This window comes from Conger conger, chromosome 8 (genome assembly GCF_963514075.1).
Source record: "Conger conger chromosome 8, fConCon1.1, whole genome shotgun sequence".
Taxonomy (NCBI): domain Eukaryota; kingdom Metazoa; phylum Chordata; class Actinopteri; order Anguilliformes; family Congridae; genus Conger; species Conger conger.
This window is the reverse complement of record NC_083767.1, coordinates 12246349-12272355: the sequence shown is the minus strand read 5'-3', so window position 1 is coordinate 12272355 and position 26007 is coordinate 12246349. Positions and strand designations below refer to the sequence as shown.

The following is a 26007-nucleotide window of genomic DNA, read 5'->3' as shown; positions in this document are numbered from 1 at the left end:
CTCAATGTATAAATCTTGTGGAAAATGACAACAAAAATTCAAAATAAAAAATAATAAAGGAGGGAACTGAATCTTAATAACCACATCTGGGACAGCCAGTCTGGGTTGTAGTAGCTTACATAGTACTACAAATGCTGAACATATAGCCTATTTAATTTGGTGAGCTCTAGCCTACACTGTTGAATGATTATGCGATTCATAAGATGCTTTGCCAACTGTTACGACGATGTAAGATATATAAGATTGGGGATATAGGCTTAAACTGTTTTTTTGCTTTTTTAAAAATTGTTCACACATTACCCCTTAAAAAGCTGAATGCAAGCCTATATTTAAGTAAATTCCTTACCCTAAGGCAGTAGTTCCCATGCTGGGGATTGGGAAACACCTGGATTCATGCTTGTTTGTATGTTTATTGATATATCAAGGCGTATGACAAATAAATAAGCAAAAGCTACATTGGCTACATCTGAGTAATGAGGGGTCCTAGAAATAGTCACTCCTAAAGTGTGGTTTACATAATTATTTATGTCAAAGGATCTCTTTGCAAGGCAGTCCCTTTATCTGAACCAAAGTTCAAAGTGAGTGACATTTCAAATATGAACAGAGGTATTAATCAGACATCCACACTGGGAATAAATTGTAGGTCCAATCAGAAGGCACGGTGCACTATTTGCATTATGAACTGACAAAGTAACTTTATCTGCATAGTCGACAGTTTCATATTGCCACAGCAGTGCCTACTGTATATTCTATTGGGTTTCCACTAAAGCTGCAATCCGGGTCAAAAGATTAACTCTTCGCGTTCCAAGAAGAAGTGGCTGACAAAATAAGTAGCCAACGAATCTCGAGTCTACGGGACAGCATCTAAACAAATTGACAATCTTCAGTGAAGGCCAACCAATTTCCAAAAAGCATCTAAAAACTATGTAGGCTACATGCAAAATAACCATTTGCACTGTTATTTATTTTTCTTTACATATGATAATAATTAGTCGGAATGTCTTTCAAAATAATTCTATAGGCTTATGACTTTTGTAGGTGTGCCCTGTGATGACAAACATCGGGACATAGGTGTCCTTTAAGAATATATTATAAGGAAGCGTGTACGGGAGCGTTGTGGAGTCTGAATCCGGCGGAAAGGAGCGCACGATTCAAGGAAATCTGATACAACCTCAACGCAGACAAGAAACCATTCATCGCTGGACCTGGAGATATTTCGATGCAACCCACAGTGTATAACACGTAGTTATTCTTCAAAATCAGTTTTTATTTTTCACGTTGTTGTCTCAGGGAAGCAGCATGGCTCATGTGGGGAACGGAGCTGGAAATATCGACGGCGATGTGGAGGTACGTTAAGTTAAAAAGGGAGAAAACTGAAATATGATGCCGGTATGGTGATATAATCTTTAAGTGTATGTATACACTTGTAAAACCGCGACCACCAAATCGTTTTTGACAACAATATACATCGTGGCGCATATAGCGTTACGAGCGGACACATCTGTCAATTTCGAATACTCTTAAAATAGGCAATGATACATTTTCCACCACGTTGACCTCCTTGCCCAAGGGTTCGGGAAACACTACGTACTACACAGTATTCCGGAAGTTCGTAGATACTCTTCGTGTTAAACGTTAATCCTACTCTAAAAGTAGACTATGTTGTTCTTTGTAATTATTTCGAATCTGCAAGCGTCCCTTAGTCTTACACAAACTGCATTGCTTCAGCTGGTTGATAGCAAAATTCAAAAGTGCTCACCAATACCGTCGAGACTGAGACAACAACACTAGTTCTGTATGCTGTGAGATTGTATTACATTCAACGTTACATTTTCCAATGCCCTTTCGTTGACTGTATTTATCTGATATCAACCAAGAAAACGACGTGGATTGTTGTGATAACGTATCAATATGGTTGCAAATTGCAATGATTGACAGTTGATTTCACGGCTTTCTCAGTGTGTTTTAACATTGAGTTCTTATTTTATTCATCTTTTTATGATTATAACCAGGGTTCATTCCGACCGAGTGTGGTTGACTCATTTCACTGACATGCATACAATCGCCTTTCATTCGCAATGACCTTGCTTATAGCCTTGATTAATGCAATCTAAACTGATCAATTGCGTGCATGTAGCATTTTGACTACACGGTGCTGCTGAGTTATACCCCTGGCTGTACTCGTGGCTCTTAGACGATGATACACCTGTGCATCGGTGTATAGGAAAATGACACGAAAACGAAAACCACAGCATTACGCATGGAGCCTTGATTGTCACCTTGTTCGTGCTTTTTTGCAATCTACTCCTTCTCCACTGGAATTGTCAGTGAAAGTCATTCAATAGGATAATGCATGCCTTATCTGCACGTACAGTTGACTTTTTTACAGTTGATCATTTGGTTAGAAAATTAGAACAACGTAGTCATTGATTTGATCAATGCTACTTAGCTATTAGTCAACGAGATGCTCTGGACCTTATTGTAGTCTGCCAATACAATCCTAACTTAAGCAATGAACGTGGCGGTTCTCAGCAGAGTTAGAATAGAATACTTGGAAATTTGAAACATGGAAGATTGCGGTTTTGCATCAGAGAAATGCACTTACAAGCATTCCTGATTTAATGATTGAACCAATCAAACCACAAAAATGCCCTTGATTAGTTAAATCAGGTGTGTGAGCTACTGGTTACAACAAAAACCTTCTGGCAAGTGGGTCCTGAGGACTGGAGTTGAGAAACACTGCTTTATCCCCATGTCTTCAGTTGAGGAAGGTTGGGTGTGTTACCCATAAGGCAATAGATGTCTCAGGGTGCAAATGTTAATTTGTAACAAGGTGGCTATAGTTCTGTTAAATCTATGAGGAAGTGGAGAAGTACACAAAACCTACCTAGACAGCCCCTCTGTTGAACCCAGAGACCACATCTCAGGTTTGTATTAATGGCAAGTCTGTGACTACTCATTGGCAGCAACATGGCTAACTGGTTAATCCACTTAACATAATGCTGTGCCAAGTTAAATCTATATCTCTGATGCACACTTGCACAGGACTCCACTGTCATAGGATGCAGCAAGTAGCATGTTTTCCATGATCCACAAGAGCCCTTTGCAGTGCCTCCAGTACATTATATTTGCTTTAGCAAATGTTGTAGAAATGTTTCCTAAAATAACAGCTGTTTGTGTATACTGGTCACAGCTGTGTTATTAATGCCAGAAGGCAACACTGGTGTTTCTGGAGGTTTTGTACATTCGAGTCCTTGTCAACTAGATGCCACTTCAGGAAAGGAGAGAGAAACATCCAGTTAGATTATTACGAAATGCAGAATGAGCAGCCCTCAAAATTTCACACTTCTGGTTTATACATTTTTTTTCCATTTGACAGATTCTTGAAAAGAGTGTTCATACTTGACATTCAATCTGAGAAGTCCCCTCGGATTCTGGAAGCCAGCTACCATCTGTCTTTGGAGACTCACAGACTTTTGGCTTTTTTCATTATAAAACCACCTCACACACTAAAGTGTGAAATTACATGTTTTAATTAATCAGCTGGTGGATGCTCTAACCATTGGGAACTTGTATATAACTACTGTTTATTGTTTCATAGGCTCTTATTCATCTTGTTTTTTGATGAGACCAGATTTAGAAGCATGACTATGGGTGCAATGACATTATCCCCATCTCTTAGCAGGCCCAAAGCTTTAATAACTACATTGTGCTGTCATAGTAATACTGTAGCTTACTTTAAACATTCTCAAACAGGTTTGACAGCATCACTACAATGGGTTTTTACAACTGTGTGCCTGAAGTGAAATGCTTGGAGAGTGTAAGATTTCTTTTCAGCCTCTGGTTTACTCTCATCACTGAAAATACCATAGCTACCAAAGCAGTGACACCTTCTTGGTTTCTGTGTGAGGTAATAATATCACAGCATGGTAGGTTAAATACTCTGCTGTCAATCTCATGGGTCTCTTTCATGAGAGTTTGTGATGTAGCAGTATGTGTGAAGGGAAGGGGATTGAAGTTGCATGTTTTTATGGGGGCTTTTTGTTCTTGAGGGAAGGCAGTTGTCAGGCAAGTTCATTGCATATTCATAAGTCATTTAATTTGCCTATTTTTCATTTCAATAACAGCAGTTTGGGGATGTGGCCATGGCTTGTAGGAGTGGTCCAAAGCAGGCCATTCATATTTTAGTTTCATAGTTTTTTCCTGCTTTAACCTTGATTGCATGTGGTTAAACTCCGGTGCAAACTATGGCTGGAGGTTTTAGCCTACATTTTACTTGAGGCTCTATATACTTATTTCACGTTCATTTCATTTTTTGTTTCTGAATTCTTGTGCGTAGGGTTGTCAGGTATCGATATGAATCATTATTACAGGCATCATTACATAAATCCTGTGAATGGCCACGCGATTCTTTATTACATTGGACCTCTGGTAGATTCTCACTCAACAGTTGCTCTGTATGATGCTTTGAGTACGGAAGTGAAAGTGCATCAATGCACAACACCATAAATGGGCACTGTCTGCATTACCTTGGACCTGTCACCGTCGAGCATGCCTGGAGCTCTGTTTGTGAGGTCTGTAAGCTGCTGTGTTGAAGCAATGTCTCCAACACAGTACCTGGAAGCTGGCCATGTTCTCCTGTGTCTCCTGGCACCATCTCCTATGCTGGAGGTAGGAGATGGCCGACTCAACGCAGGTGGAACTGTAACACCTCTTCAGCTTCGATAGAGATCTTCTCTGTTTGACAGAGGCCCTGCTCATATTAAGCTATACTAGCCTAAAATGCTTTTTTTGTTGTGGAAAGAAAGGTTTGTGTGAAACCAGATGTAGGCCAGAGTGTCATTGGCTCACACATCCACCCACAGGTTCGGTAATCCACTCAATCTACAGCTTTCACTACAGGTTGGAGCCTGAACCAGCAACGTGTTGAGGCAGGAGTTAGTGTCCACACACACTGCTCACCTCCACACTTCAACGCCATGCAATAAAGTAGCAGTCAAAAAAGGGTCAGATGTTATTTGATATCTTATTTGTCTCTGTCTTGTAATAAGTCTTCTAAAACAAGGACATCATTATTTATTGCTTAGAACTAACTGACCAACAGAAAAAAGCATTTTATTACTTTTGGCCATTTCTCAGTGTTTGTTTTAATAAATCATTTGGGTTGTAGGACCTTCCAGCTACATTAAAACTAAGGTTGCAAACCCAACTCAATGTTCAAATAATAGTGTACAAATGTGAGCTGGCTCAATCTGACCACTTACCCTGAATCAGTGGAGTAATCCTATTAAAGCCAGCTCTGTGCTATATCGAAACTGTATTAGTGTCTGGGATCTTTTTTTAAAGCCACACTGTTGTTCTACTCATTACAGGCAGTGCTGTAGCTGGCGGTAAAACCTGGCATTTTAAACAGCACTCACAGACGTCGATACAACGGCATTGATTTCGATGTGAAGAGCAGCTCGTAGGGCAGGTTTAGTGGTTGTATGCTACAGATCAGTGTTGTATAAATCTAAATGTCCTGTATAGGCCCTACGATTAGTGCTCAATCCAATCAGTTATGCTGTTCTTCAATGCTACTACAACCTCTCTCAGGTGACACATCAATTGAATGGTCTGCCTATTTTAGTATTTATTGTGTATGTATTATTTTGCATGAAAATAACATGTGCGCCTTTACTGTACAGTATTATTGATTATTTATACTACAGTATTATACAGATTTATACTGCTGCACAATTATTTTTATGATTATTTTGAAAAAGACAAACATCTTTTGTGAAGTCCCAGTTGCATCATTACATGATTTCTGAATGCCATTCTATAAATAAAATGAAAGTCATGATTTGTCGTAAGTGACCCCTTTTGGAAGAGGGACGAATGAGGAATCTTCTGATTAGTGCCAACATTTATGTATTCAAATCAGGCAGATGGCTACACTCTGGACAGGGAAGGACATTTGAAGAGGCGACATTTTCTAGGGCTGGTCGCGCACATGTTAGCATCATGCTAATGAGTGTTTACCATGGCCCCGTTTTCACCCTGATTTATTTACATAGTTTCAAAAAGACAGGCAGCCATTTTGGTCCCTGTGCGGCGCTTGTGTTGCTCCAACCGATTCTTGCCGTGACTCTAGGCCCTCTGGTACATGTGTTCGTTGTGTCATGGGGGAAAGCCGATATTGGCGCCCTCTAAATCAGCTTTGCACGTCTGCCAGGCGTGCTGCAGTCGATGTTGCGGAGAGAGCAATGCGTCAGGGAGCCCTCTGGGAGTTCTGAAAGTACCCAGCATCCCCCTGGTCTAATGGGCCCTGCTGCTGACATGCGGCACTGCACAGCCACACAGAGCATTATCCGGCCTTATCTGAGATGGGTCATTTTACACTCCACAGCCTGAGGGCCAAGGCACTGGCACAGCCAATGTTAGTGCGTTAGGGCTAGCAGTGTTTGGATTAGTGGCTAACATCGGCAGTGCAAAATAATACACAGCTCAATTAATCAAATGTATTGGGTTGTGTGTCATGTTGTTGTTGTAAAATCATTTTGATGGATTACTGTGATAATCATCTCTTCTACTGTTAAGCCCTCTTACCACCGTTTTTTCTTCCTGTGTGTGTGTGTGTGTGTGTGCACGTGTCTGTCCATCCACCCATCCCTCATATGTAGTAGCAGATTGGGAGGTGCAGGGTATACACATAATGATTGCTACCCTTTATCGGGTTCCTGACCAGTCCAACCTCCACACTGACTTTGGAGTGCAGACATTTCATTGAGAACGAACCGTGAAAACCTCATCTTGATCAGTGAACTAGAGATTGAAGTGCTCGTACTTTGGGGGACTGTATATCAAATGGCATATAAAAGACATTGAAATATTTCTGTTATTTATAATATGTTTACAGGGAAAAGGTATCACCTTTCCATTTCACGTTATCCCACACATGTGGTCTCTACTATAATCAGCCCTTTCTTTGTGTTACAGGACTGTTTTGAAGATGCCTATGACAGGATTCCTGTGTAAGTTTCCCCCACGTCTGAAAAGTGCACACTACCTGGTTTGTCGACCACACCAACAGTAAAGTTTGTCGTTGACAAACATTTTTTTAAACTGCATTTCCATTAGGTTGGGTTGCCTTGTGGTCTAGATTGATATCTCAATACTATTAGTTTAGTTTGCCTTGTGGATATGTTTTGTAATTCCGTATTGAAGGCAATGTGCAATTTCCAAGAACATGTGGTGTTGTGTAATTTCAAAAGATTTCCTTAGCAGAATATAGTTCATTTTGTAGTTTAGTGGCATGAACTCCGAACAGTGGTCAGTGTCATAGAGTATTTCGCTGGTTTATGTGGCAGCTTTTGGTTTATAATGAGCTACTTTGGCTTGTTGGCTGGTTGAGGTCACTGTAAACCTCAAGACTTTCATCTGTCTTGCATATTTCCTATTTCACCTTTAAACAACAACCCTATGCTTGAACAGCCCAGCCCAGGAAGTTTGATAATTGCAGGTTTGGCCTCTCAAACAGTTTTGTGCCACTAGTTCCAATTTTGCTTTGGTACTGCAGACCAAAACCATGAATGGAAAACTTCTCTCTTTTTTTGTACGATGATCCGGATCCCTTTTTTGTCAGTAAAGTATTTTAGAGAGGCCCTTGGGATGTAGATTTCACTGTATCACATTCAAGGACATAGATTTGAACTTCAAGGGGGGGCGGGGTCACGAACAGGAAACGTTCTTGAAGATTTTTATTTGGGGGGAGGGCACTAACAGAGGGGACCATTTGTTGTTTTACAAAGTCCAGGATCTACATCCATGATTACAGTCTTCATTCTTCCCCGCCTTTTACCGGAACCCATAAAGTCTCTGACGTACATAGAAATCACTTCACCAGCCTCATAAAGACAAATGTGCTGGAAAATGAGGCTTTGCTCTGAGTGTTTCTCCGGTGTGTTGCTCATTCGAAACAATTGCCGAACACATTGCATGTCAACCGTGCTATTTATTTTATTTTTTTGCTTTAATGAAACAAGCTAGTTCATTTTCTTGGTGGAAGGGCTGTACCTTTGTGTTGTACTTTGGTCTGTGACAGTTTTACTGCTCTGTCTCCTCTTAGTTGTTTTAGCACAAGTGGTCTTTTATTCAGAGACTTCAAAGGGAACTCCTCTGTGCTCTGTCCAAGGTTTCTGATAGGACGCAGTAAGTCACAGTTTCTTGAACCTGGTCCTGGGGACCCACCAACGAAGCTGATTCTCATTCCACCTGAGCTCTTATTTAATAAACACCCAGCCAAATCTGGATGTACAGTAAATATTAATGAGTTCTTCCATTAATCATGTTATTGGCAGTCTTTTAGTAATGTTTTAAAGATACCTGTGTTGAATGCGAGAATTATGCCCAGATTCACCGTGCTTTGTCTTAATTATTTACAAATGAAGCAGTCCTTTTTTTAAATGCAAAAGGTCCATTAACGTTTGGGGAGAAAACGCATTCCTCTCAGGTTGAGAAGAGGGCTAAGGTTCTACAATCACTGTACCCATGTTTTTCTTGGACTGCATGATCCAATGAGTCCTGACTTTAGCAGATGTGAAAATTGGGCCACCAAATAATAGAGAAGATATTCCAGTATTTTTTCGAGGCCACCCATTAGCTATCCTTTTTAGATTATTGGATTGAATGAAGTAGGCCTGTACATGTGTCAAATTATTATAAGTACAGTGGAAAACTATTGGAATTAATTGAAGAAAAATCTCCAGTCTGTCATAACAAGGATTATTGAATGCCAGTCTCCCTGCCTTGTGATTAACAGTACTTAATGTAAAATTCCCGGAGGAATTGCTAGCACATGAAAAGTGATTAAGTAACGCAGAAGCCCAATGTTACTGGCTGATACTCAGTGAATTGGGAAAGCTTGTTAATCGGGTTCAGGGCTGTGGAAATTTTAAAGGAACGGCACATTCTCTGCCTCCCCTATTCATAGCTCACTGGCCACAAGTGGGTCAGAGCCTCAGAGCTTCAAAGCAGGATGACACTGTAGCACTGTGGTCTCTCTTTCTAAACTTTATCTGTATCCCAGAAATATGCTTCTGATTTGTGGCGTCAACGGTGATTTATTATGTCTGTAATTTCCTGAAGTCCAGATTAAACCGGAAATAGTTATTTGCACACCCCGTCTTAGGTGCTGGGTTGAAAAAACGATGCAGATATTGAAAGTAGGACCCGCAACACTCTATGTATTTGCAAAATGTCTATAATCGAAATTGATCAGACTCCGGTTGTGAGTGCTGTTGTAAAGATGCAGAGAGAAGGGTGGGTAGTCAGTAAAAAAATCAAAGCAGCTAATGTAATTGTTTTTAAAAGAAATTAACATTTTCCAAAGCTTGTTGTGATACATACTACTTCTTGGTTGTCAACATCCCTACAGGGCAGCTTTCCTTTTCTTGACTTAAATCTTAAATGAACCTTGGCTTGGAGTCTGTAGATTTTTGTGAAGGTCACTGTAATGAAGGTCCTTCATCTTGTGTGAAAACCCGAGACTCAGAGCATCGCAACTGGGGAGGTGGGGCTAAAGGTGGCCCGGCTCATGTTAAAGCTGATAGACACTGTATATATGCCATAGCACCATAATTGCTGTTAATACACTCTGTTATTCACCAAGAACCCCCCTCCCCCCCATCTGTAGTATTAGCACTGTTGTTGAGTGTGTTTTTGTCATATTTGTGTGCTGTGGCAAAGCAGGCATTAAATACAATAGCATTTGCCATGCGGGTAAAGCTGGATTTGAGTTAGAGTGAGTTGAGAGAGAGGGGAGGGAGGTGGAGAGGCTTGCTGTAATTTCAGCAGTGGTGTCCTGATTTCTCCTCTCCTCTCCTCTTCTCTGGTTTGTATTATTCATGGGGGCTGGGGTAGGCGATCGTGGCGTGGGGCAGGGTGTAGGAGAGGCAGGTTCGTAGCGCAGACAGTGCGCGCTTGTGCAGGGGAACCGAGGCGTGTGTGTGAGGGGGGGTGGGAGGGTGGGCACTCCCGCTGCAGCAGCGCACGGCTGTCGCCGTGGCTCTGCCCCCCAGGGGGGGCCACCAATCGCCGTGGCGATCCCTCGCGCTTCTGTGGGGACGCGATTGGGAGCCTCTGTGGTGTCCACACACCCCGGGTCTCTGAGAGTAATCTTTAAAGGAGAGGAAGTATGAGAGATTACATTCTCCCTCCATCCCTCCCTCCCCTCCCTCCCTCTCTCATTTTGTCTTTCTTCTCCTCTGGGCCCCCTCCGCCTTTTGCATCCAAGGCTCCTGTCTTCTTTTAACACCACACTCTCATTCGCACATCCAAGAGCGGAATCATTCTTCCCTCCTTCCCTGTTTGCCCTTTCCCATGGGAGTGCACCGTAATTGATTTATCCAAAAGAGCTGTTGGAGCAGGGAGAGGTGTGTGTGCGTGTCCAGCTGCTGGAGGTGTGTGTGTGTGTGTGTGTGTAGATCTGTGGGAGATGTATGTAAGTCTCAGCTCTGAAGCGAAACCAGCACCAGCTATTATTGTTCGTCACTGTGCCACACTGTAAGTACAGCTCCTTTTCAAAATTTCTATCTGATATATTCTGTGTTGAGATATCAGCAATGCGGCTCATTTGTCCTTCCCATCTCCCTCATACCTCGTGCTAATCGTGCTAATTTACACCATGCCTATTTCAAGGCATTGTTTTTCATGTGTTAATTCTGGCTGAATTTTTGTCAAATGGTGATACGAGTGCCCGCGTAGCAGCTCTTATTCTGAATGGTTTTAATTGGGATGTGTTTGTGACCCTGGTGGAGGTGAGGGTTGGGTTGCGGGGGAGGACCGGAGGACTGGGTGAGGTGTGAGCAGCTGTGTACAGTGTGTGCGGCATGGCGACTGTGACTGTGCTGTCGCACGCTGAGGAGGACTGCTGGCTCCCAGCCCCTCTCCCCCTGCCTGAAACACTGCTACATCCTCTGTTCCCCCTCCTCCCCCTCCTCCTCCTCCGGCTATTTTTAGCACTGGAGCCAGCCCATAGCACTAGTACTGGGGGAAGGGTGTGTGTGTGATTTTATATATATATAAATGTGTGTGTGTGTGTGTGCGAGCGCGCGCGCGTGCCTGTGCACATGTGTGATTTTGTATGTGTGCGCATGTGTGTGCATGTGCACTACTTGTATGTGAATGTGTGTGTGTTATTTTGTGTGTGTGTGCGTACATACTTTGTCTGTATTTGTATGTGTACTGTGTTTTTGATCATGTGTCTGCGTGTGCTTGTGTGTGCATGGGTGTGTGTCGGCAGGCATGCGTGTTTTGGCTGAATTCCATGTGTGGGTGTGTATGTATTCAGAAGAAGGGATGTTGTTGAGGAGTTTGCGTTGGTGATGGCAGCAGTGTGCATGGGAACTCACCTCTCATTTAAACGCCCTGCCATTTTGTGAGGGTGAGCATGCAGCAGACAGATAGCAGAGTAGCAGCTGTTTTTCACTGGCTAAATTAAATCAGTACAATGACTTCTGAGAGACGCTTCTCTTGGTGCTACAGTACATTAAAAAAGATTTTGTACTTAATACTGTTGCTTCTGCTAATGTACACCACAGTCAAACAGGACCTGGATTACTGAAGAAGATGTTGATGACAGTACCTTTTAGTAAAGCATAATGAGAGTTAATCATGATCTAATTATTAAGGGAGGGAGTGCTGTTATACTGAAGCCATATTATAACAGTATAACCTCAAGTGTGATATTACTTTCTACTAGACCATAAGCTATCATGGTATGATTTATACAACAAATTCAATTTTTCCAATTAGAATGTAAACAAAGTGGAGTCATACTGTATATTACAGTAAAAAGTTACAGTGCTGCATATCAACACTCAAGGAATTACTCTCGTCCAAACAAATTACTCCAGTGCAACTAACAGTTATATAATAATAAATGTTTTGTATTATTTATATCATAGATTAATTTGCTGGGTTTTTATGGAAAATATGTTTATTTATATTATTATAGTGGGTCAGTTCACTAACAATCTCGATTTCCTATACAGAGATTGTAAATACAATAGCATCTGCAAGTGTAGTTGCTGTATATTGCCAATATATGGAATACTATCATTCAAATAGTTACTTTTCTAGGTATTAGATGACAGTGAGCCTATGAATTTATTTAACACTCAGACTGGAATTCATCTTAAATGGATATGGCATTTATTCCACTGAAATTCTGGGTTTGTTTGTGTGTCATTTCCTCATCATGTTTCTCTTATGTATCAGTGCATCCAAAATGGATCTGAAGACCTCCATAGAAGAATGCTCCATGGCGCTCAACCTTGTGTTGAACAACAAGTTCTCAGAGGCCCTGGATCTTCTCAAGCCATGGTACGTGACACTAATGCAGAGAGACACTTCTTTTTGTGTCCCCTCTGGCTTCCTTCCTCCAATACTCAAGTCTTGCATGAGAGTCGGGTTCACTTAAATATAGCAGTTTAATCTGAAGCGGCATCAGTGAAATTCTTGCATTTATCTTGCATCATAGACTGCAGCTGATTGGCCAGAGACATCGTGTGAGCCAATTGCAGCTAACCAGCAAGGTCAATAGTCACACGTTTTCAGTTATTCAATGAGTTCAGTGAGTCGTAGCCTCTCCTCTTGCTCATGCACACGATTACATGATGCAAAGTCACACTACCATAAAACGCATTTTATAACCGCTTGCAGAAGCCCTTGGTGTCTCTAATAATTGCCATTTACCCCATATGGACATCTGGCATTTAGGCTCTTAATTTAGCTTCAAATTAGAGGTTTGAGCTCTCTCCTAATTAGCCTGTATTGGCCATGAATTGTTCTCAGCTGGGATCAAAAAGAATTTATTGGGGACCTCAACAGTGCTTCAAAGCGGTATTATGCAGAGAGGTCCACGGCGGTTTCCACGTGAGAACGGAGCAGACTCTGCTTTGTTCTCGAGCCCTTCCTTTCGTTTGTCACTGCGACAGCCTTGTGGAAAAACCAGGATGAGGACATGTCATTAGAATAATTGTCGATAATGCACCCTGGTGCCTGTGCTTGTTTGCTGCAGGTGGTAGTGAGCGAACGGCCTATATGTAGCTTATCGTCACACACGTAAAATACACGGTGCTACCAGTGAACTGATATTTTTAAGGACACTTACAGCATTAAACATTATGTCTTTCTTTTGTATAAAGAATGATCAATGGTACAGATAGGGCCAGTCAAAGACTAAATAAAATAGTGGTAGTGGCAGTGCATTTACTGAAAGTAGCAGTAGCAACATGCAGTGGCAGTACTGAAGACACTAGCAGTAGAATCAGTGGCAGTTGCAGTAGACACCAGCAGTAGAATCAGTGGCAGTTGCAGTAGACACCAGCAGTAGAATCAGTGGCAGTTGCAGTAGACACTAACAGTATAATCAGTGGCAGTTGCAGTAGACACCAGCAGTAGAATCAGTGGCAGTTGCAGTAGACACCAGCAGTAGAATCAGTGGCAGTTGCAGTAGACACTAACAGTATAATCAGTGGCAGTTGCAGTAGACACCAGCAGTAGAATCAGTGGCAGTTGCAGTAGACACCAGCAGTAGAATCAGTGGCAGTTGCAGTAGACACTAACAGTATAATCAGTGGCAGTTGCAGTAGACACCAGCAGTAGAATCAGTGGCAGTTACAGAACTAGCAGTAGTGACTGTAATACTAGCAATGAAGTAAAGGTGCTTCTGTAGCAGCTGAAGAATAGTGCAATAATAATAGAAACATGCAACTTCCTTTTTCTGTGAAGTGCGGTAGACCACAGTATATCCAGCCACTGTGACAGACCCCAGTGCACGTGTTGTGTGATGATGAGCCAGAGTGCGCATTGACTGAGGTGTGTGTTGTTGTGTGATGATGGTCCTGAGTGAGCATTGATTGAGGTGTGTGTTGTTGTAGGGCGAAGGACAGCATGTACCACGCTCTGGGGTACAGCAGTATCCTGGTGATGCAGGCAGCCATGACCTTTGAGCACAAAGACATCCAGACGGCCATGGCTACAATAAAGGATGCTCTGCAAACCTGCCAAAGGTACGGCTGGGATTTCTCTACCTGCATGTAAACGGGCAGGAACAGCATGGAGCTGCATCGTCCTGTGTATGATGATGTTGTTTTTATATCACTGCCAGTCTTCACTCGAACACACACTGCTGCCAGACAGTTTCATATTCGTACAACATGCGTAAATAAATATTTGGGGAATTAATTCACTTGTGTCTAGTGCTTGACCTATTTTCTGTCTAAGAGGTTTATGTGTTGTTTGTCTCCCAGCATGCAGAGCAGTTTCATGCGGCAAGTTTTCATGGCCAAAAGCAGTAGTTGAGCTGCTGAATTATAATGTGTCTACTGCATTTATTTCTGATGCACGATATCGTTTTTACATGAAAGAATTTGTCTTGTAGGTTTCGAAAACGGAACACTGTGGTTGAGTCTATATCCAGCCTGGTTTCCAAACAGGCTTCTGATAACCTCAAAGAAGGTCAGTCACTATGTGCATTGCTGTATGTGTATGTATCCACGCATAGCTACATGGAGCTTCGGTATGTGGAATGTGGAATAAGACTGGGTCGGTTCTGTTTACAGAGCAGATGCATGCTGAGATCTGCTATGCGGAGTGCCTGCTACAGAAAGCCTCCCTCACCTTTGTTCAGGTAAGTTACATTTAATATAGACACAAATGCTTACACACACACATGCAGCAACGCTATCATGCACGCACGCACATAAACACACAACACGCACATACACACGCAGATGCAGCAACGCAGTCATGTACAGACATGCGCACACACACAAGCATGCACAAAGGTACATACACAAACACACACAATGCGCACACACACACACACACACATGCATGCACACACACACACACACACATACAAATACGCATGCACACGCGCAATCATGCAGACAGACACACACAGACACACACGGACACACACGGACACACACGGACACACACGGACACACACATGCACCCATGTGCACACACACACACACACGTTTGTTTTCTTTGCAAATTCGCTTATAATGAATTATTAATGGTCTCTTCTCACAGGACGAAAACATGATCAGCTTCATCAAAGGCGGAATCAAAATTCGAACAAGTTACCAGATCTACAAGTGAGAAACAGTACTTATCACAGGCCTTAGTCTTTATTGTGGAGCTGAGCACATAAGTGCCCAAATATACAAAAGAGCTGCATGTAGGGCAGAACTGCTATTTTATTCCTATACAGCCAATGTGAGACTTCTGCTGATGCTGGCCAGAATCCGCCAATGCATTATGGTTTAATCTGTACTAACAGTGGAGCCACACCTTCTCACAAAAGCCCATTTGTTCCGTCTGTGAAGGTCATGCTTGTATTTACATTGTATTGCACTTGTTAGTTGAACATTAACCTTTGAATACACATATGTTCTGTGATATCTGTTTCATTATGTTCAAATAGTATCAAGCTGGGCTTGGCACAAAACATTTTCTGACACCACGGTGCTTGTCTGCTGATGCTAGTCTTTCCAAAGGGAATGCTTATTTCTTTAATGACTCAGGAGTCGGATGATTTCCTGATTTGAGCAAGAATTTTATTCTTGTGCTGCTTGTGGAGAAGATCTTTTAATTTCCCTGCAATTTCCTTGTTTTGGCGCTGTGCTCCTCACGCATACAGTAATGTCTGTCCATCCCTAAGGACCTTTTCATCTTATAATTTTATTTCCAATGTATTCAAACTAGACTTTGTTGTTCCATTTTGGCTATTTGTGTTTTTATGCAGTTGGTGGCAATATCTCTGCCTCTCTCTCTCTCTCCCTCTCTCTCCCTCCTTCCTTCCCTCTCTCTTCCAGGGAATGCCAGCACACACTGAACATGAGCCAAGACCTCGGGAACAGTAATGAAACCTTCCGACAGTTTGAGGGGGGAGTGAAACTGGGAATCGGATCGTTCAATCTGGTGAGGCTTCACCACCAAAGCAGTGTGCAAAGATATGAGAACCCCAGTGTTAACTGTGCAATGCCTAGCATCAATCGTTGGCAGGCTTCCCTGGAAAACACTTAGCCTTTTTGATCCGTTAATTGTTCAAATCAATCTGGAACAAGAAACTGAGAGCTGTACTTGGACTGTGTGACCCCAGAGCTATCAGTCATTTGAAGGAAATGAATCACAGTGTGATGTTTTGTGCAGGTCCTTGTCTCTCTGGTGAGGGTGTCCGCTTGTTTTTCAGATGCTGTCTCTGTTGCCTGGCAGGATTCTGCGTTTGCTCGAATTTATCGGCTTTTCGGGGAACAGAGTGAGTGGCCTTTCTATCTCTCCGCTTCTCCTCCCATAGTGTGCGGTTTTGCTTTCATTCCTCTCCCTTCCGAGCAAGAGCTCCCCCTACTGTTCTCTTTATAGCAACAAGAGTACCATGTCAATGATTGCTGCTTCAAACAGGCAATGATTCAAATAACTGTTGTTTATGGGTTAGAAGAGGCTGATGTTTTCAGGAGGACATCATTGCAAAAATATGAATGTGGAACTGGAAATTTTTGGGTGGAAGAACGTCACCTCCTGGAGCTGGCAGTTAGGTGGCGAGGTGTGAATGAGGTATTTTATAACATTGGTCTGGAAAGAGGGAAACTTCACACCTCAAAGCTGGGCAGCATGAGGACTGGCCAGAGTAGCGAGAGGGCTTGAGGCCTGGACATCCGGACAAGGTGTGCATAGAAACAGGGGCTGACCTGGCTGCAAGAGAGGACTGTTGACTGCTGTTACTGCAGACTCTGGCTGCCCTCTGTCTCCTCAGGAATTTGGCCTTTCCCAGCTGCGAGAGGGAGCTGCCAGCCACAGTCTGAGGGCCATCCTCTCCGTCCTGACCTTGCTGCTCTACCACACCTACGTCTCTCTCATCCTGGGTAAGAGCCAGTCCTTCCCACCTGGAGGCGTCCATCTTACCACCAGATTCAGGCTGCCACTCTAATTCCCACACAAACCCCACCTGCTGGTGAATTCTATTCTTACGATTATTCATGTTCTTCTTGTGATGTTATACATTGTTATTCTAAACATTTTGACAATAATTTATACCTTTTTTATGTGGTTCCTCGCTTTTAAAAATCTATTCTTAAATTCAGGCCTGTTCCCAATTTTTCTAGTATTAATGTCTCTGTATAAAGTGATACAAATAAATAGCCAGACAAAATAGAACTGAATCAAACTGACTTTAACTTGATTAACTCTTTCTGTCCCAAGATTACCATATGGCACTCAAGTGTAACTACCTTAAAATCCCAAGAGTCCCTTATACCTTTTCAGCCAATCAAAATGTCTGCTATGCTTATTAAAATCCTACTAAATTTTCTCAGTTTTCTCAACCAAAGCCAAAAGCCCTTGGCAGCCACTTCATATTGGGCTTGGGACTGAAAGGGTTAAATTAACCCCTGGAGATTTCACTATGTAATAACAGTAATAAGAATAATCACTGAATTGCCTGTGTGTGCCTGTGTGTTCCTGTGTACAGGTACCGGGGAAGGAAATCTGGTGGAAGCTGAGACCCTTCTCGAGCCCTACCTGGAAAAATTCCCAAAAGTTAGTGAGGAATTCACAGTGTCAATGCATACAGCGGATTCCACTCTGCAATGCCAGTGATGTTCATCTAAAATGTCTGAAACTACAGTAGAGTTCCCTCTACAGGAAACCCACTAGATTCCTTTTTATAATGTCATGGAATACACTCGATTCCCATCAATCAATGTCGATACATACTTGTGTATGCACTGTGTCAGTGAATCAGTAATGCATCAAGGCCCTGCTTGTGTTGCTCTGTGGTCGTTTGATGTGTAATTTACGTTGCATGTTCTTTGCTTTTTCAAGGGCTCCATTATCTTGTTTTACGCGGCCAGGATCGCAGTGCTTAGAGGAAGCTTTGAAAAGGTGGGTCCTTGGAATAACACACCTGAAGCCAGTGAATGGGAGAGTTTTGCATTGCACTCACTGTTCCAGCCTGACTCTCTACTACAGTTTAGAAAAATATGTTCTGGAGTGGACAGATTAGGTGTGTCCATCTCATTTTCATAAAGTATTCTCTGACCAATCAGTTGGCTGGCAGTGTAGTATTGTGTAGCATGCATAGTATTGATCCGTAACAGGTTTTTTTCTCGACTGAAAATGAGATTTAAAAAGTAAATGGACAAATCTGTGGACGTCAAACAATTCGCCACTGGATACATTGATTGAAATCTAAATGACGTAGACATTGTGATTGGGACAGGACCAGAGTAAACTGCAAAAAGTATTTTTCTGACTTCAGAGGGCAGCAGAAGATGCTTTTATACCATTTGTTTTCTGGCAAAATTATATGATTTCATATATGTTGAAATAATGATATGGATTAAAATGTTTCACTATAAAGTAGGCATACAAGCACGCTTATAGCTCAAAGAAATGTGATATAGAGTGTAATTGCCCTTTAACTTGACCTGGTCACTGGCATGTTCCTGTTTGCAGGCCCAGGTGAAGTTCCAGGAGTGCATCTCTGCTCAGCACCAGTGGAAGCAGATCCATCACCTGTGTTACTGGGAGCTGATGTGGTCTTACTCCTTCCAGCAGGACTGGCTGCAAGCCTACCGCTACGCTGACCTGCTCTGCAAGGAGAGCAGGTGGTCCAAGGTAAAGCCTGGAGTCCTACACCAGCCGCTGTGAATCTTTACCATATTCATCTTCTACGGTCTTCTACCCCTTTAAGGCGTAAGATCACAAATATGCGATTAATCCTTTGAGGAGGTTTTTTGGAATGTTTTTTTCTAAGTTGATATTCTAGAACTCCATTGCTTTCAATTAAGAGTAGTGATTGTTACATCTGCATTAGAGGGTTTGGTTTCAAACATTGAAATCACATAATGATCTTGCACCTTTAAGTGAGCTGCTAATTAGTAGAGTAAGGTGTGCTAAATTATGGTTCAAATGAAAACCTACAGGATGGTAGATTTCCAGGAATAGGGTTGGTCCACCGCTTTAAAGGATTTAAATGTTCTTAACTGAACATTGTAATGCTGATGTAAAAATTACTACTGGTAATTGAAAGCAATGAAGTTCTAGACAACTGACTTAGACATTTAAAAAATAACCAACTGTTCAAGGGATGATGTTTTCAGAGTTTTTGGTGTTTAACTGTTTCTTGTTTCTTCTGGGATGAATGTTAAATGTTTCTCTGCACAGGCGATCTACGTGTACCAGAAAGCAGCGATACTGAGCATGCTTCCTGAGGAGGAGGCCAAGAAGACCGGGGAAAACGTGGTGGAGCTATTCAGGTCAGTGCCCCAAGTTTAGCACTTTGGGTCAGGAATAAAGTAGAGAGCATGTCAAATGTCTCTCCAATAACAGAGAGATGTCTCTCTAGCTGTAATGTCCCATGCTCTGTCTTTTCCTTTTGCCTTCCAGAGATCCTTCATGATGAATGTGACATGGCAGCTAGGTCCTCCAGAAATGTTATGTTTAACTGTAGCAATGAGTGAAGGTCACATTTTCAGTGTAGGGACATCACTTATTTATCTGGTCTTCATCTGAACTGAACATGTTGTTATAATATTTGTACTGTTTTCATCCAGTAAAGTGATAAAAATCAGGATGCATTGCATTGATTCTCTCTTAATCTCCCCAGGGGCAGCAGATGTCATTTAGCTTGAGAGCTAATTCTGTGACAGGCAGCCATGTGTTGTGTAGTGTCCCTGTCATACAGATTGACTAATGATGATGGCACCATGATGGGCTTTTTGTGATCACTGCAGGCAAGTGGAGGGCTTGAAGCAGAGACTGGCCGGCAAGTCCATCCCAACAGAGAAGTTTGCGGTGAGGAAGTCACGGAGATACTCCACCAGCACCCCGGTGAAGCTGGTGATCCCAGCACTGGTGAGCAGCTCCAATACACTATGGTCTGTCTGTCTCAGTATCACAAAGCCTCGGGAGTGTAGACAGACACCATGCAGATTATCATCGGAGCATTGAAGCTTTAGAAGTGAAGTGATTTTACAATAATATTTGGTGTGTGTGTGTGTGTGTGTATGTGTATGTGTGTGTGTGTGCGCGTGTGTATGTGTGTCCTTCCTTCTCCCCCTCACAGGAGATGATGTATGTGTGGAACGGCTTCACCATCGTGGGGAAGAGGCCTGATTTGACAGAAGGGCTGCTGGTCACCATCGAGAAGGCGGAGCAGCAGCTGTGCGACGACCCCAGTGAGTGAGGTCAGCGGAGGCATCACGCCCTGCCGCCGAGACCGCAGAACCCTGCTCACACGCCACCTAAACACCGCGCCACTCTCTCTCTACCTCACCGACGCGTGATGCATGACCATTTCTGTCTGTCTCCTCGCTCAGATCCCACAGAGTTCCATCCGGATGATCAGTGCCTTGTGCAGATGCTGAAGGGCCTGTGTCTGAAGCACCTGGGCCGCCTGTTGCAGGCTGAGCTGTGCTTCACCCAGGTCCTCTCCAGGTAACGCCCAGGGACCAGACATGGCAACCGTGCATGTTAGCCCAATGCTAGCTATGGTAGCATGCAAAAAGATACAAAAGTACAAACACTTGTCACTGAGTGTGTCTGAGTCTTAATTTCAACTTCAGGTTTATTTATTCATAAATAATTAAATGAATAAATAAACCTGACCTGTATGTATGTATTTATGTATATGTACAGTTTACAATGAAGAACATCTATGATGATCATTACATTACATTACATTATTGATGGCTGCATGCAGTAGATGACTGACATATAACATTTCACTGGAAACCATGAAACTTTCTTGAGAGTATTTGTATGTGTAGTGCTTTAAAAACAGAACGTTCAGGAAATATTATTTTCATTGCTGTGAAATCAACTGCGTCTGCTTGCGCGTTTCCTTTTTTGTAGTGAAGGGAGAATAAGATATGACCATTACCTGGTGCCGTTCACCCTCTATGAGCTGGGGCTTCTGTACAAACAGCAAGGTGACATTCCCAAGGCAGCCAGGTTCATTGAGAATGCTAAGTGAGTTTCTTTTCACGTCCTTTAGAGTGCCCCTTCCTGATTTCCTCTATTATTGCATATTTGTCATGCTGAATGGTTTCTTTAAACAACATTTTATATTAAACATAGTGAACACAAAACAAATGTATTAGATTATTAGTTAATTTATTTAATGAAATTATCAATTTATCAAACACCCATTTCTCACCTGAGAAAAAATAATTGCACCACCTTTAGCAGTATGCTTCTATTAAATTGATATCAGTCTTCCACATGACTGTGGAGGAATTGTAGCCCAATCTTCTTTTGCAGGACTGCTTTAATTCAGACAAATTGATAATTAATGTATCCTGTTGTTCATATACAGTACATTCATGAAAATGACCTGCCTGATATTTCCTGTATTTTCAACATGCACAAAATGAAATGCAATGGTTCACCCTGCCACCTTTCTGTTCTACAGACTGAATTACAAAGATTACTCCATGGAGTCCAGGTTACACTTCCGAATCCATGCCGCTCTGAGCAGCCTGAAAAGCTCCCCGGTCTCCACCCCTTAACCTGCTGCTTTCCCAGGCAAATGAGACACCTCTTCAGCGCAACACAGCTCTCAACCTCAATCCACTCCATCATTTACTTTGAAGGTTTATATATATTTTTTGCAAAACCTGAAGGTAAAAATACATATTTATATTTCTTTAAGTGGACTGAAGGAGAAGCTTGGTAGAATGAAGAAGCTATCAATGAAATGTGCAGTACATTTTATTCCCCTGGACTATGGACATCTTTCTGGTTTTTACCACAAAACAAATAACTCCCGGGTTCAGCAAGAGAGTTGTCAATGTACAGTTGAATAATGTACTCGCGTAACAATAATATTGAACATTAGCAGTATATTTCCAAGGTGAGAATTTATATTGTAAGAGATATATAGCTGTGCAGTTAAACAGGATCTATATCTTGACCCATATGACATTTCCTGAATATGTATTGATGGAGATTACTCCATTCTAGTGCAAACATTAAGTTGAGTACTGTAACACTTATGGAGTAAGTTTGCCTTTAAATTATTTAAACACTTTTCATAGCCTTGTATACACAGTGGCTTACATGAAGGACGCACAATATTTGAGCTGGTGAAAATGTATCAATTGTGGATAGTCACAGAACTTATTTACGTTCATCTGCAAACCCAGAGGTCATTTGCTACAGATCTCGTGTCTGCCCAGGCTAGTAGCAGGCTGGTCTACAGGTCTTAAAATCAATGCATATTTTGTAACCATTATATGTGTCTGGGTTTAGAAACTTAATGTGTCATGACTGAAAAATTTCCAAGCAGGTGAGACCCCATTTGCTCTTTTCCTCTTATGAAAAACCAAAGAATGAAGTACACCGAAAGATTGTCAGTTGAGCTTTCTTCCCGTTCTAATGGGTATGAATGATTGAAGAAAAGAAAGGGCATTGCTGGTATTTGCACATTTGACTGTTTCTGATCATTTCTATATGTAATATTCATGTTTCATAGCAGATGACTCCAGTTATGTTGCTCTACTGAGGGTGTGGAACTGAAACCCTGAACTAAGACCTTAGTCAATTTACAAGCTACAGACAGTTTCCACTTGTTTGTTTATTTTTGCAAATAATTTAATGCATTACCTAATTTAAACATTTCCACGTATGAGCCGTTTCTGATTCTGTCCATGCCCACTCATGACCTTTCATTCATGAAAACAGAAATGCTCAGAATGGTAAAAAAATAAACAAAAACAAAAAAACACAGGGGCTAAAGCAAAACTGGTGACATTTTGTTGATTAAATGTAATGGCAGTCAATGTGAATGTAATGTCTTTGAACCTGACCAAATGTGTCTGTCTGTATGTATGTCTGTTTACTTTGTTTTGCAGTGAATAAGTAGATTATGATTTCACATGTTACATGATGTTATTACACTTTTACAGCATATTCTTTGACGGTATATTTGAAGAACTCTCAAGAGAGGTGCAATAATCACAACATTTTTACAATATATTTTATCAACTTAGTGCTATTCTCGCCTATGATATTGTAATGCTGTGGTTTGTTATAGTGCAGAATACAGAAGGATCAACAATCCCATCATTGCCGCTATTTCCAGGAATATTTAACTGTTGAAAAGCAATAATAGTTGGGCACTAGTAATCGGTTCAGTGTTTCTGTGCAATGCTTTTGGTCCATCACACATCTAATAAGATTTTCCTTTCATGTAGGGCTGACGGAAATACTCCAAACACACACAAATTATTCTTGTGATATATAGTATGGTATAGTATGGTATAGCTCTACAGTGAATTATAAAAGAGATTATGGATAATTGACCATTGTATCTTGTTAATAATACAATGAAAATGTCTAGCTGTTCTAGCTTCCTGAGAAACGGGTTGACTGATTAATGTTTGTCTTCAGTGAACTCTCTATGCAGTGTGACTGATCGGTGAAATGTCTGATTCAGTAAAATGCCACTGTGAAACCCACAATCAAAAGTAGCTGCCTTGCAACAAAAATAAGGGAAGGTGTACTTTTACATTCTGATAACAATGTTCCTTACACAAAGATGAATTTGGTAGTCCCTGAAAAAAAAATGATATATAGGCTTGAATATTAAACTCACTGGTACAGAACTCAAACTCTTTAAAACATTTCGAAATATGTATATTTTCTGAAGCTACAGAATAGCAATTTAGACTAAACTGTTTGAAAACTGACACAATTCAGTAATAATTCATTGAATGAAATAACCAGTTTAAAGAGTAATGTATACTCTGTCATTCTAAGCCATGACATAACTGCTGCTGTCCATTTTTTATGTTCTCATCCTCACCGGGCTATGTAGAAACAACTCCCTTGTCAACATTAAAAAAAAAATGGGATCGGTAAAGATTTGATTTTCTGTCTAGAAACTGAAATTGATTTAAATGTTTATAGTAGAGTATGTTGCTGTATTTCCAGGTTGGCTTATTTTTGTTAACTTTTGTTTCCTGTATATCCTGCCAAAGTATATAAATGAAACTTTGCCCTGTCTGAGCACAAAGAGTTATGTAATATGCCCTTTGTTTCATTTATCTGTTATTTTCTTTCACTGGAAATTACATCACCTAGTACCTTATGTGGAGATGGGACAATTTATTTGATTATCGAAAGACCAATAACTCCAGCTTCTAACATTCTAACAGTCCTACTTAATTTATATAGCCTATTTATGACCAGCATCCAAGGCGGTAAATAAGTACTGTAGGCTTTGTATACGGTTATCAAATGGTATAGGTTAATTATTCATGACATCCTTCCCTATGTTTAGGTATATACAGAATATTTATTTGGGTGTTGTGAATAAGACTACTGATTGGATGCATTTGTACTGTATTGTGCAGATATCTGGAGTAGTTAACTGCCAAAACTGCCATGTTGAGGACTCTAGGATTGTGTGGAGACAAAGGATCAGTCCCAATAATTTGCCTGATTCATTCCTGTTTTTATTTGCTGTTCTTTTCATCTTGAAGTTTGATATTTTCTGGGGTTTTTTGCAAGTGTTCCTGCTTTATTTACTTTAGTGCCTGTTGTCTGAAAATCACATTTTGAAATGTTGGGGGGAAAAATAACACAGTCTACTCAACCTGTGTATTTCGCCTGCTGTGCAGAGTAGAATTCAGCTTCAGGATCCTGAAAAATAAAGCCATGGGTTTGAGTAACCAAAAACACCAGTTTACTTTGTTATTGCTTCCTTGAAAAAGCGGGACTAAGACAAGCATGTTAACGGCATTCTTCATGTTTTAGGTGTCTGAAATTATTTCAGTTTTAGTGTTTGTGTAACTCAAAGCTGCTTGTACGTTGCACTTATTTTCAGTTGTAACTATATTCCATGGCATATGCAACCTGAGAAAATTGTGGCATCATCATTACTGCATGGGTCCTTGGGAGTGAACAGCTTGTACCCCTTGAGATCTGAGAAGCAAAGAAGTATTGGCACTATATACAAACTGTGATTGTATAATGAATGTAGCCTACTCTTTGTGAACCAGAATGACCACTATATCCCTGCCATACTGGGAGACAGGGATGAGGACATGAAGCCGAAAGTAGTTCACAGCAACAAACACCAACCATAATCAACTATAAACAACAGGGCAATGCAATGCATATTTTAAAATGTATTACAATCAGCGTAGTCCGTTTTTATTTTTGTCAAATTTGAAATGTTCAATCTGTGCACGCATTGATGACTTCATGCATCCTCTACAAAATAATATAAAGTAACTGACAGTAGCCTATTTAAAAACAATTAGCTAAATCTCAATATGTAGGCCTGTATCATACAGATGAAACAGGTATTTGGCCTTCATTTTCAACACTGCAGTGGGTCTGCACTGCTGGACCGTTTCGTGCCATGGCGCATTACAGAGCTGTTTCTTGAGAAATCATGCAGCCATGTATTTATACAAGACAACGGGCGGATCTATGAGAGTGTAGGGCACTGTCTAGTAATGGCGAGATTTGTTTCACTTGTATGGTTCTACACATTTATGATACATTCTTAGCCTACGTTCCACAAAATGCCTCCCCAGGACAGCCATCTGATTTGCAATAAGTTCTCTGAACTAACAGAATAGACCACATCACATTTTCTCAGTAAATAAGGGCCCACGGCACTTTCCTTCCCTCCGTGACGCCTGGAAGGCAGCAGGTTCATGTAGCCAACCACATATTATGTGAATATACTATTTCGCAGGCAACTTTTCTTTAATGTTAAAAAATGTTTTTATTTAATGCTAGCTAGCTTCCTAAACGCGTCGCACTGAATTTTGCAGTTCAACGAACTACTGCCGTCCAGGCTTCCCTGAGGGAAGGAAAGTACCTTGGGTTAAATAAGGAAGATGTGGGTTGTTTACATGCGACATGGCCGCTGTTATGATTAGAGAAGCCGATTCGTAACTAAATCAGAAAAGCGTAAAAACAAATGTATTACTA

The 26007-nt window shown here is 41.4% G+C and overlaps 1 protein-coding gene across 1 annotated transcript; it reads left to right on the top strand.

Moving 5' to 3' along the window:
- The first annotated feature begins 1117 nt into the window (after positions 1-1117).
- On the top strand, positions 1118-24740 carry LOC133135562 (tetratricopeptide repeat protein 39B). The gene is made up of 19 exons (XM_061252646.1): positions 1118-1347; positions 6982-7016; positions 12262-12366; positions 13926-14057; positions 14429-14505; positions 14610-14677; positions 15088-15152; positions 15873-15978; positions 16250-16315; positions 16811-16919; positions 17525-17592; positions 17878-17937; positions 18511-18672; positions 19222-19313; positions 19791-19911; positions 20123-20234; positions 20376-20493; positions 20911-21027; positions 21470-24740. The coding sequence occupies exons 1-19, from the start codon at positions 1300-1302 to the stop codon at positions 21564-21566; spliced, it is 1758 nt and encodes a 585-aa protein (XP_061108630.1). The 5' UTR covers positions 1118-1299; the 3' UTR covers positions 21567-24740.
- The last annotated feature ends 1267 nt before the right edge of the window (positions 24741-26007 follow it).